At 48.3% G+C, this 12,500-nt stretch overlaps 1 protein-coding gene across 1 annotated transcript in view; it reads right to left on the minus strand.

Moving 5' to 3' along the window:
• The window catches only part of sipa1 (signal-induced proliferation-associated 1), a gene marked incomplete at both ends in the record, with an annotated part of 15,058 nt that extends 6,925 nt beyond the window's left edge, over window positions 1–8,133 (minus strand). Inside the window, 10 exons of the mRNA XM_080529116.1 lie at window positions 20–149; window positions 351–460; window positions 1,279–1,553; window positions 2,074–2,683; window positions 3,543–3,700; window positions 4,286–4,389; window positions 4,789–4,963; window positions 5,703–5,891; window positions 6,556–6,680; window positions 7,002–8,133. Coding sequence (XP_080385242.1) covers window positions 20–149; window positions 351–460; window positions 1,279–1,553; window positions 2,074–2,683; window positions 3,543–3,700; window positions 4,286–4,389; window positions 4,789–4,963; window positions 5,703–5,891; window positions 6,556–6,680; window positions 7,002–8,133 — 3,008 coding nt within the window. The remainder of the gene's footprint in view (window positions 1–19; window positions 150–350; window positions 461–1,278; window positions 1,554–2,073; window positions 2,684–3,542; window positions 3,701–4,285; window positions 4,390–4,788; window positions 4,964–5,702; window positions 5,892–6,555; window positions 6,681–7,001) is intronic.
• Window positions 8,134–12,500: the final 4,367 nt, after the last annotated feature.

Consider the following 12,500-nt stretch of genomic DNA (forward strand, 5'->3'; position numbering starts at 1 on the left):
TGGGGGTGGGGGGACATACCCGTCACATATATCCCAGGGCGGGTGCCTCTCTAAGGAGTAGCTGCGTGTGATTTGAGAGGGAGTGATCTCCTGGGTCTGGTTGGGGGGGTGCTCCTGCAGCGAGGTGGCCCGTAACAGAGGCAGGCCAGCTGGGGAGAGGATTGAGCTCTGCTCCCCCGCACTCTGTCCTGTCTCAGATGGCCTGTCCTCAGCCTCTTCTCCCTCCACCACCACCTCCATCGTCTCCGCTTCCTTGCCCTCACCCTGTTCCCGTTCCTCTTCCTCCAGCTCCCCTTCTTCCTGCACCTCTTCCACCTGCTGCTGCTCCTCCTCCTCCTCCTCCTGCTCCTCCTCCTCCTCCTCCTGCCTCTCGTCCAGGACCCAGGCCTCTCCAGACTGACCCTCCCCCGGCTTGCGCTCTGCATCCTGGATGGCCTTCTGGTACAACTCAGAGAAACTCCTGGAGCCACCCAAGAGAGCAAGAGAAGAGATACCAAAACGAGATGTTATCATAGAAAGATAGAGGCTGTGTTCATACAGCATTCTAGAGCAGCGTCTCAGAGCAACATGCATGGGGGGGAGGGGAATGAGGAAAAATATCTAAGAACCAAAACATAGCTCTCTTTGAAAGCCGTTCCCTATCAAAAGATGTGACAGCGCTGTGACAGTCCAAACATCGTTTTGTTCTTGTTCAAAAACAAGCTTCTTCTTTTGTTTTTGTTGTAGCTGTCAAAATGGAACCTACTAATGAGGGATGTTCTCAGGATTTTTTTTTTTGCCACCCAGTTTGACGTTCAGAACACTGTTGTCACCCTAATTTCCTGTTTAGTGAGGCAGCTTTCTGAGCAGTTCCTCCTTTATCCGCCTCTAGTTGCACTGTCCATCTGCCTGACATTAGGAGAATGCAAAGGGTGCTGGAAGCTGCCACTACCTGGGCCAGTATCATCAGTGGCCGTTAGAGGAATTGATTGGTGGTTAGCCAGCTGGTGGGGCACTGACGACAGCATGCTCGAAACAACAGACTGAGCTGTGACCTCAGGACGGTGCCCTCACCCCTCCCTGTAACACCTCCCTCTGTCTTCACCACCCACACTACACTTTACTACCCCCTGACCCCCTCTCCCATCCATCGCTGTCTCTCTCTCTCTGTCCTCGCGTCTGGCCTTCCATGACTTCCTCACTCCTCAATCCTCACTGTTTCCCTCTATCGTCATCCATCTCTCACCACCCCTCCTCCCCCTCCCTCCCTCCCCTCCCCTCCCCTCCCCTCCCTCTGACCTGCGAGGCTTCCCGTTCTCGTCCGGGGGGATGACTGTGATGTGGATCTTGTGGGCAGTGCGGAGCAGCCTGGACCTCTCCTCTGGGCCCAGGTGCACCAGGGCGTGGCCGCACAGCCGGACCACGCGAGCCCCCAGCTGCAGCCCGCCGCTCTCGGCGTAGCCGAACCGCTGCAGCTCTGTCACGAAGCCCTCCTCGCTCATCAGGAAGCCCGGCTGGCCCACCCCGTCACGCAGCGGGGTCACCTCCCGTGCCTCGCAGCCTCTCGTCACCAGCTAGGACCCACCACACACCACAGTGAGTTAGATACACACGGTTGCATATCATCAATAAAGAATGACCTTATCTGATCAGAAATGATGGATCAATAATGCTACTTATCATATCAATAAGGAATCTGTGACGGCAGCTGGTGAAACCGGGAACAAGTCGGCAACCAATCAAATTGTTCAGACTTTTATTCAGAAAAATGTTAATACATTTCAGTGTTATTGAAGATCAATGACACACTCACTAGTCAAGCCAAAATATTGCAATGCAATGGATTCGGTGAATAATCCCCACTACTACCTAGTTAACTATAACACTACTTTACATTGTTAGCAGGATCACAAAACAAGCTGTGTTAGTTGACTAGTGAGTGTGTCATTGATTTTCAACAACGTTGACATTTATTTCCATTTTTCTGAATAAAAGTCTGAACATTCGATCGACTGCCGATGTGTTGCCGGTTTCTCCAGCTGCTGTCACATATAATTTGTTCAGCATCAGTGTTTCAAAACCCTTCCGACCCACCTCCAATCTCTGCACCACCTCTCGAATCTCCTCCACCTGGCTCTCCATCACACTGATTGACACGGCCTCCCCCCTCTCGTAGAAGATATCCAGACAGGGCCCGCCTTGGGCCCTCGGCTCTGTCACCGCCTTCCAGCCAATCACATCGCGGCAGCAGCAGTTGAATACCACCCTTCGTGTATATCTCTCGATCAGCACCACTGACTCGGCGGAGACTCCCAGCAGACAGGGCAGCCTGTGCCCTCCTGCCTCCTCCTCCTCTCCACCGGTGGCCATCACGGCCCACACCAGCGCCCCTGCGCTGTGCAGCTCTGCCCCCTTGGCCCCCTTCAGTTTGTCCTTGCGCTTGCCCCCCAGGGACAGCAGGGGGAACTTGGTGGAGGAGTCGATGGGTGTGGTGGTCACGTAGTTCTCAGCCAGGTCCTTCAGGTACTCCTGCCGCGTGCGCGTCGCCATGGAGCGGAACTTCTCTGACTTCTCCGCCGCGTTCTCGGCGTTCATCGCCTTGGCTATCAGGAAGTCTCTGAAGGCAGGCGAGCGGGGGAAGCGGGCGCCCTTAGGGAACAGAGGCCCGAATAATGGGATGTCTTTGGAGCGTGTCACTGCCACCCTGGGGGGAGAGAGAGGAAAGAGAGAGGAGGGGGGAGAGAGAGAGTAGGGGGGAGAGAGAGGAAAGAAAGAGGAGGGGGGAGAGAGAGGGGAGGGGGGAGAGAGAGAGGAGGGGGAGAGAGAGAGTAGGGGGAGAGAGAGAGTAGGGGAGAGAGAGGAAAGAGAGAGGAGGGGGGAGAGAGAGAGTAGGGGGGAGAGAGAGGAAAGAGAGAGTAGGGGTGGGGATGGGTGGAGAGACATGAACATTCTGGAAATACAGGATATCATGTCTCACTTCTTAGTCTAAGTCTTGGTATAAGTCTTCTACCATGGTAAACAATGTCTAAACAGAGGGTACAGAGTAATTACAGTGGTAATTGAGGTTGTTGTTACATAAACACTGTCTTCACAAATGTTATACATGATTGTGGTTTGTGGAATTACACATTGCCATTTACAGTTACATGCATTCGATAAGCAAACCCACAACTGACTTCAAATCTTCCACCTGTGTTGTTGAGGATTACACGGTAATCTTCAATGCGCATGCCACAAACAGGGTTTAACAGTTGTCTTAAGGGTGTAACAGTTGCGTAATGCCACAAACAGGGTGCACGCCACAAATGCCACAAACAGCGAGTAACAGTTGTCTTAAAAAGATTAGTAACAAATAAAATGCTCTCCAACAAGGACCATCAGATAAGGCTGTATAAGGAGAAACCATAGTGAAGTGAAGTGAAACTTTATTTATATAGCGCCTTTCGTACACGGATGCAACTCAAAACGCAAACATACAGAGTTTGTTCATAATGTTGAGGCTTGATAAGAGGCAGGTAGAGAGGAACAGCAGAGGAAGGCTAAACAGCAGGAGCTACTCTCACCTGTAGTAGGTGTGATCCGTGCACGGCTCGTGCACTTGAACGATGATGAAGACATGTTGGAAATGGGAGCGGATGGCCTTGGGTGTGAAGGGCAACGCCCCGGGCTCCTGGAACACGATGGTCACGATGTCATTCCCGATGTGTCTCTTCCTCAGCAACTGCGCCGAGAGAAAATGGAGAGAGATAGAAAGGGTTAAGAGAGAGGGAGGGAGACATGGAGGGAGGAGAAGAGAACGAAAAAGATGAGGAGAGGAGGGGAGGCGTTACTATGTTTTGGTTATTTGATCCACTAACGATCCTTATTTCATGTGCAGTTATGTGCGACGTGTTGTGTTTCTAAATCACTACAGGGAATTAGCTGACAACACTGAGTCTGACTCCCAGCCAAACAGGGAGGCTGGATGAAGGCAGACAGAGCATGCCTCTTCAGAGTAGGGGGAGGACATTGAAAGGGAGAGAGAATGAAAGGATTTCTATGTCATGCTTATTGAGGGACACCGAGGCATTTACTCAAGCATGACAGCCTAATTCTACTGTGGTATAATGGAGGAATGTATAGCGTTTTCTCTATTTGAAGAATAATGGTAACGAGTAGATTATGTTTTTTTATGCAATGAATTTCATAGGTGATTCTTGGTTTGGGAAATCTTCTATTTAAACAGTGAAAAGACAAGACATATCCCTTGTTGCTGTTCATTAAAGCCACAGATTATTATTGTTTTGTTGTTGTTGTTGTTGTTTACCTGTTGTGTGTTGTTGGCTGTGTAGGGCAGCATGGTGGACACATGGAACATGATCTCATAGTCCTGGTAGCGTGTGTAGAGGGAGTGGGTCCCAGTTGAGTCAGCTGTGTACACACACACACACACACACACACACACACACACACACACACATACACACACATACACACACACACACACACACAGGTTTAAACACATCACTCCCAGCCTCTATCAACAGCTTACAAACAGAGTGACAGACAGTCTAAAGATAGTGTAAACACAGAGGGAAAAAAGCTGTCACTCAGGCTACGCTGTGGCGCAAGGTGTTGAGATCACAGGGTGATAGACATTCAGATAGGGAACAGTGACTACACAACACTTCCTCTCCCACCTTTACAGGCCCCAGATTACATAGTGGGAGATAAAGTTTATCTTCTGTGTTCAGTGGATTTCAATGATGCCTTCCTTGACAGTGACATGTGGCGATCTGGTCTGTAGATAGTGCAGGGTAGGTAGCTTACTCTTGATGTCCAGCTGAGCTCGGTATTTCTCCCAGCTCTTCAGCCGCACACGTTCTCCAAGCAGGTCGAGGAACTCCTCGAAGGCGGGCCCTGAGCTTTCGTTGTTGTACATGTCCTCCTCAGAGCTCTGGTTGGCACGACAGTACATCACCCCAACCTTTCGCTGGAAGTTCAGCTTCACACACGGAAAAGGGAAGGAAAAGGAGAAAAGAGAATGATAGATATAGATAGAGAGAGAAAGAGAGATGGGGAGGGGGGAGGAGAGAGAGAGAGAGAGAGAGAGAGAGAGAGAGAAAGAAGGTTTATTCAGGGGCCCACTTTTCACTAAATCCACTAAAACACATTGCTAGTAAGTCGTGATCATACAGCACACAACTTCCTTGTTTTTGTTAATGCCTGTTCACACCATACAGAGATGGACACATCTCACTAGACAATAGGAGGTTAAATGTGAGCCATCTGACAAAGCATCCATGAATCCAACATCCTATTGTAGAACTAAGAACAAAGAACCAGGAGGGTTCAACCCAGCCCACACACACACACACACACACACACACACACACACACACACACACACGCACACGCACACGCACACGCACACACACACACACACACTTTTTTAATGAATGCTTTGCATGAACTTTCCATCGAAATATGTTGAAGTAAGATGACTTTCCATGGCTATTCATATTATGTTGTAGTGAACGACAGGGTAGAGCCCTTGCCCTAAGCGGGTATCGAACTCACTACTTTCCGCTTACAAACTGTCCATGCTAGCTACTGCCCCGAGGGAATGAAGCTACTTAGTGGAGATGCTAACGGTATATATGGTATATAGGGTAATATGATCCTTCTCTTGATCTCTCAGTTCTGTTAGCATCAGTGTGAGTGTCCTACGCCGTCCTACTCACCAATTGCTCGTCCAGCTTCAGCAGGGTGTCTCGGACCTTGGGCGAAGTGGAGGCCAGACGCAGGCAGTGCAGGTTGAGGTCAGGGATGATGAACTCCAGCAGCCTCTTGGGAGACAGGCCGCGGGGGGTGGTGTGGCGGGCCGCTGAGGGCACCGACTCCTCCAGGATGGAGCCTCGCAGGGTCTTCAGCTGGGGAGGGGAAGGCCATGGTAGTGAGAGAGGATCAATGTACATCTTTGTTTATTCAAGTTTTTATGACAATACAAAATGAGCAGTAGGTCAAACTGTACATATATATGTTTTTTTTATTGCACATACCTACATATCATGTAGTCAAAATAGAAGTCTACTGAACGTAGACTACAGTAAATAAATCACACACACACAAAAAAAAGAAATAGCTCGGACACAGCCAATTGAAAACACATTGATTGTATCCTTAGGACTATAGGATTATACAGGAGAAATAAAGAAATATTTAAAATGTTTTATTAATGAGACGGTAAACATTGGGTTACACCTCACTCACTATACATGAGATGAATGTACATCTGAATGAATGTGTGAATGTGTGAATCTCTATCAGTGGAGGCTGGTGGAGATAGAAATAGGATAAGCTCATTGTAATGCATGGAATGGAATGAGGAATGGTATCAAACACGTGTTTGCATTACAATGAGCCCGCCCTCCTATTTCTACCTCCACCAGCCTCTACTGATCTGTATGTACGTGTATGTCTGTGCTATTTTAATGTATGTATGCCTTGTACATGTGTTAATAACTGTCTGTCTGTAAACACACATTGTGTGTATATATCAGTCTGTCTGGTTAAGTGCATGTACAGTAGACTGACCTCTGTGGTTCTGAAGATGATCCTGTAATTATACTGGGCTCCACTGGATCCCTCTTTCTCCTCTCTGCGGAAGCTGATGGCCACTGGACCAAGACGATCATCCGTGCCAAAGAAGTTCTGATGATCTGAGTTTATGGACAGAACGTACAAATTCGACAGCAATGTTATGACACATCTTCATTTGGGATACATAACATTGAAATCTAGGTGTAATTGCAGTATACAGAGTAGATTGTCACTTAGACTTAGATTTAGTAATCTAAAAATTAATTATACTATACTTTCTTTTATTTCTTTTTGTAATTATTTGTATTATTACTACTCAATCTTTTCAGTTTGTAAAGCGTCTTTGAGTGTCTAGACAAGTGCTAAGTCTAATGTATAATGTATAATGTATAATGTATTATTATTATTATTATTATTATTATTATTATTATAGCACTCACCTTTCATATAGAAATATTTGCGGTAGTAATGGGCTCCCAGGTCTGCGTGTTCTATGAAGTAGTTGCTCTTCCCCTGCTGCTGGACGTGGCTCTCTCTGGGCTCCTCCAGGACTGACACAGCATCGTTGGGGTTACGCAGGCTCAGCCAGAGGCCCCCTCTGCCCTGTGTCGGCCCGAGACCTGCTCTCTCCTCTCCCCCCATCTCGTTACGGAAGTGGGGGCAGCTGAGCAGGAGCTCATTGTCATTGCCATCGCCCTCGTCCAGCAGGAGTGATTGTTCAGGGTCCTCCGCACTCCCCCCACCACCACCCCCACCCTGGGAGGGCGAGGAGGGCGAGGCCTGGGAGAGAGGGCGCAGCTGTGAGGCGGCCGACGCCCCCGAGGTGATGTTCTTCTTGCGGCCGATGCTGTCGCGGTTGGTGGCCGCTTCCGTGAGATCCAGCAGAATGCTCTGAACGTCATAGTGAGCAATGTTCCGCACCCAGGTTCCGGCCCCCTGGTTATCGCAAGGGCCTGGATGGGGGATCAGAGGGGGGCTGGGCTTGGCCTTCTTACTCAGGCCCTCAGGCTTGGGGGGCTTGGCTGGTTTCGGGGGGTCTCCTGCAGGAGCGGACAAGGCGCGGAAGTAGCCGTCGGGCTCGGGTGGCGCTCCCTGCAGGCCCAGAAGCAGGAAGGGGTCTTTGAAGCGGAGAGCATTGGGGCTCAGCAGGGCCCCCTGGTCCTCAGCACTTAGCTCCTGGGCTTGAATCTGTCTCTCCAGTGAGGAGAGGCTGCCATACTCTCTGTGCAGCACCACCCCTGAGTCTCCCTGGGCTCCTACACCTGCCTTCTCCCCCACCGCCCGCGTGGCTTTCCCTCCCGCCTTCCCAGAGGAGTCCAGGTCGCCCAGTGTCACGTCGCTGTTGCTTCTCTGCATGATGTGTCCCCGGCCCACCGACCGTAGGTTCAGGCCAACGCGACCGGGAGTAAGGCTCTCCCCATCGGTCCCCTCGCCGTCCCTCCTGGGGGGCCACTCAGCCACCACCCGTGTCCGGACGCCTCCGTCCCGTTTGGAGTCAAAGGTGACCGTCGTCAGGGCGGTTCGCGGGCTCTGCCGGCGAAACTTGCGGATGAAGAGGTCGTCAGATTGCATGGTGCCTCAGACTCTGACTTCCTCCAGCTCTCTCTCCTCACTATCCCAGACCTCTCTGTGTGGTGTCTCCCTCTGAGCCGGACCTCCACCTTTCTCTCTGTGGTGCCAATGGGGATGACGATCAGGTGACCCGCACACACACTCGAGCGCTGGCCATGTAGTGGAGAAATCCTGATGAGTAAAGGAACTTCTGAACTTGGTCCTCATCCACACCAGTGACAAGTGTTTGGACTATTCAATGACCCTACAAAGTGCCACAATCTGATAATAAGTTTTAGGGTAGGAAAATGTACACCCATCACAATAGCTTTTTGGGACTCCCTCCAGCTTCGCAGATGTCTATTCTGGGGTGCTCTAGTTCTGGTGTGATCCAGTTTTGATTTGGCCCCTGCTGGTACCATGTACAATGAAGGGGAGTGTGACCATCACAAGAGCCCAGCTCTCTGTCTTCTTGGTTGGGGAGGATGGGTGTGTGTGGTTCCCTCTGGCCTGTCATCCATCAGCTCTCACCCTTCAGCATCTACCGCTTCTCTTTGGTCTCTTCCACTGGCCACCTGGGAACAAAGATAAAGCAACGGTCATGTTTCAGCCTGGCTTCACCTCTGACCCCCCTCTCCCACCCACACTGATTTTGTTCAACCTCTGAAATACTTCTATGGTTGCGACGGAAACCTTTAGACTAGTGTTTTTAAAGCCACTTTGTAGGTAAAAAAACTATCTTGAAATTCGAAAGAATTTAATTTCCACAATAAAGCACGGCAACATCAATAGGCAAAACAAGCAGGTCTGACATGTATTGTTCCGTATGACTGTATACATCTATTTTCTTTCATTATTATTCTTTCCTTTCCAAAAATAGATCACCAGCAGTCTTATGGCAGACCACATCCACCCTACAGACAGTCACAATAGAGCGCTTTGGTCTGGGGGGAGGGGGCCTTCCTGTCCTAAGACTTAAGAATAAAACAGTCATAAACGTAACAATACTGGCCAGCACTTGCCAACAGGCTAAGCCCAATTAAGACACCCCCAACACACGCACGCACGCGCACGCACACACACACACACACACACACACACACACACACACACACGCACGCACGCACGCATTTGCATAGAAGGTTTGGCAATCATGTAAGACAAATAGATAGATAGCCACTGGTGACAGAGCATGCCATCTATTACTGAAATATGAATTCGGTTGCTGCTCCCCTATGTCTATTTACAATGGCAACCATCTGTAGGCTCCTAGACATTGGCCGCCCATTCATCATCTTTCTGTCATTATTTAAGTGGGTAAAGTCTCATGCCCCGAGCGCCAACAACCTTGATTGAAGTGATTTAATGATTTATGTTCCGTCTGTCAAGGTGACCCAGCCAGCCCTATGATCAATGTTTCATCATCTAAAAATCCTCAGCATGTTTATTCATTATTATGATAAGTATTACTATATTTATTTCACTCTGTTTTTCTTTTCAGATTAACTCCCCCCCCCCCGACGAATGAAAATAAATAGTTTGTAAAATAATCTCTCCGGTTACTGTCGTCCTTTTTCTCTGTTCCCCTCTCTCTCTGACCAAATTGACGTCAGTCACCCGATATCGGAAACCAGTATGTCGTTAATGCGAAGGTGAGACTGAGCGGTTCTCTACGTTCTCAATGCCGCTTCCTGTCTCGAGATTATTTGCAGCCTCGAGAGCAGGTGCAGTGATGCAGCTCAGCTCCCCGGCGCGCGCCAGCACAGCATACAGAATGCTGCAGAGACTGTTTTGGTGAGTGAGGAAGTTCTCTCTCTCTCTCTCTCTCTCTCTCTCTCTCTCTCTCTCTCTCTCTCTCTCTCTCTCTCTCTCTCTCTCTCTCTCTCTCTCTCTCTCTCTCTCTCTCTCTCTCTCTCTCTCTCTCTCTCTCTCTCTCTCTCTCTCTCTCTCTCTCTCTCTCTCTCTCTCTCTCTCTCTCTCTCTCTCTCTCTCTCTCTCTCTCTCTCTCTCTCACTCTCACTCTCACTCTCACTCTCACTCTCACTCTCACTCTCTCTCTCACTCTCTCTCACTCTCTCTCTCACTCTCTCACTCTCTCACTCTCACTCTCACTCTCACTCTCACACACACACACACACACACACACACACACACACACACACACACACACACACACACACACACACACTTAGGTCCAAAATATATTACACATCAATCACAGTCCAGCAATCAAACCCAATGAACTGTGTCTGAATTAATTATTGAGAACTATTAATAATAATGGTAGAATAATCCATTGCTGCCAAAGTTTGTGAATGAGTCAAATCGATGCATTGTTATGCTAATTCACCAGCTGTGCCACTATTAGAACAATTGTCACTACTCTTATAGACACATTTGAACAGGCCTTCTGAAATGAAGCCTGGATTACATTTACAGAATTGCCATACTTATGTATTAGATGTAATGTAATTTTCTGGATAATATAAATTTCTTCAGCTGGATACGACTGGAAACTGGAGACAGTTCAAGGACAGAGTGGCAGCATCTATTCCCCTACTGGTATCAAGCCCAGCCACTTTGCTATACTACACTAGGATTATGACTGTCCTTGTCCTGACATGCTGTGTCAGTCTTGTGGAAATGGTTCAATTGTATGAAATGATGCTTCATGTGATAGGCTTCAGTTTTCTGAGTAAAGATATATACCAGCATGTCTATTTGTTTGTTGTGGAAGGGTCAGGGTTATCATTGCATTTTATTTTCTATCAAGGGTTTATTTTTGACACACTCAATTCTCTCATATTCTTTTTTTTTGCACTCTGTGACTGATATAACACAGTGACCCCACATTAAGGACTGCGCCTGCTGTATATCCCAGGTGTTGTCTTCAGTATTGATTCATCTACGGGTGGCCATGGATCCACCCAGAACCCTCTCCCAAAAAGACAGCTCCCCTTGGATCCACCCTGAACCCTCTCTTAGAGACAGCTCCCCAGTGCCTTTTATAAACAACTGGTTTCATTCAGTCTGTTACAGCCAGTAAGCTAAGCGTCAATAAAAATAAATTTAAAAAAAGCTGCACGCATCTCCACCAATTGCTCATAGATTTAGGTCATCTCTTTTAACAACACAATAACACATGTTAAATATTTGATCAATCCAGAGGACGGGGGGATTTTCTTCAGTGTCATGCATTATACATTGATTGCCATCTTATAAACTGGAAATCTCATGGGTTTGTTTCTCTTCAAAAACCACATCAAGACCTGCATAAGAGCCGGACCCTGCCCTGCAGTCAAGATATTTGGTTTGTGTGTGTGTGGCTTGTCATTATACATCTGTGAAGTCAAACTGGTTAGGGGAAGCAGGCTGTGATGTTCTCTTTATAACTGACGGCTGGTTAAACTATGCAGCGCCGGACCACCATGACCACGGCTTCCGCATGAACTCACTTCTGTTCACAGCTGCAGAGAGGCTCACTTCTCCATCCTTCATAGAAGACCAGCCAAGATAACATATTGGTGGTTTGTGTCCAACAGGGGTAGTGGATTGGTCACAGTGATAGTGTGACATGTTAGTTCCCTCACTAAAAAGGCCATGGGAACCATGTTCTGTACATGCTTTATCTTCCTCTTATCTGACTCATTCAAGAGCTGGTTGCATATTGACTTTATTGACTTCAACTGCGGCTTATAAGGCCCCAGTTCAAACAAAGGAGAGGGCGCAGTACGTTCTTTTCCAAGAGAACAGTTGCTCAATGTTTTTCATGTGAAACCCCTCTCTATGAAAGGAGATCAATATGCAGAGACCACTATATAATATGCATTAAGTGCATATTACAATAACCCACAATTTACACGTTTCTTTCCCCTCCTCTATCAAAGGCTTAAAGCAAAAAGGGATTACACAAGACATGTAGCCAAGGGATTAAAATGCTTTCCAGGACTTTTTTGAAGATTGGAAGCGTTCATTGTGACCGTTCAGCGGTCCTACTCCACATATCCTCTCATGAAACCAGAGAGCAGTCTCACCCCCTCAGGAGCCCAACCAGCCGTACACTCCTCCCTCACTACAGTACATCATTAAACAGAGACGCTGGTGTCGCAATGTCTAAGGGTGCTGATAAAACACAGTTAGCAGTCTGTGTAATGGTCTCAGATGGCTGTCCCTACCCCTCATTCTGTCTGTGACCTGTGTTGAACCCCGTCATTATAGCAGGACTGACCAGTCAACTCCTTGATACTCCACCACCAGAGTCCTCCTCTATAGCGTTGTGCTTGTATACCGTTGTATTCGCTCCATGTTGTCTAGCGCTGCCTTTCATCAGCTCTGCTGTGACCTCAGTGGTCTCCATCCTGTTTGGTGCACATGCTAAGCCCAGGACA

Source organism: Nansenia antarctica (assembly GCF_963989245.1).
Source record: "Nansenia antarctica genome assembly, chromosome: 4".
NCBI classification, from domain to species: domain Eukaryota; kingdom Metazoa; phylum Chordata; class Actinopteri; order Argentiniformes; family Microstomatidae; genus Nansenia; species Nansenia antarctica.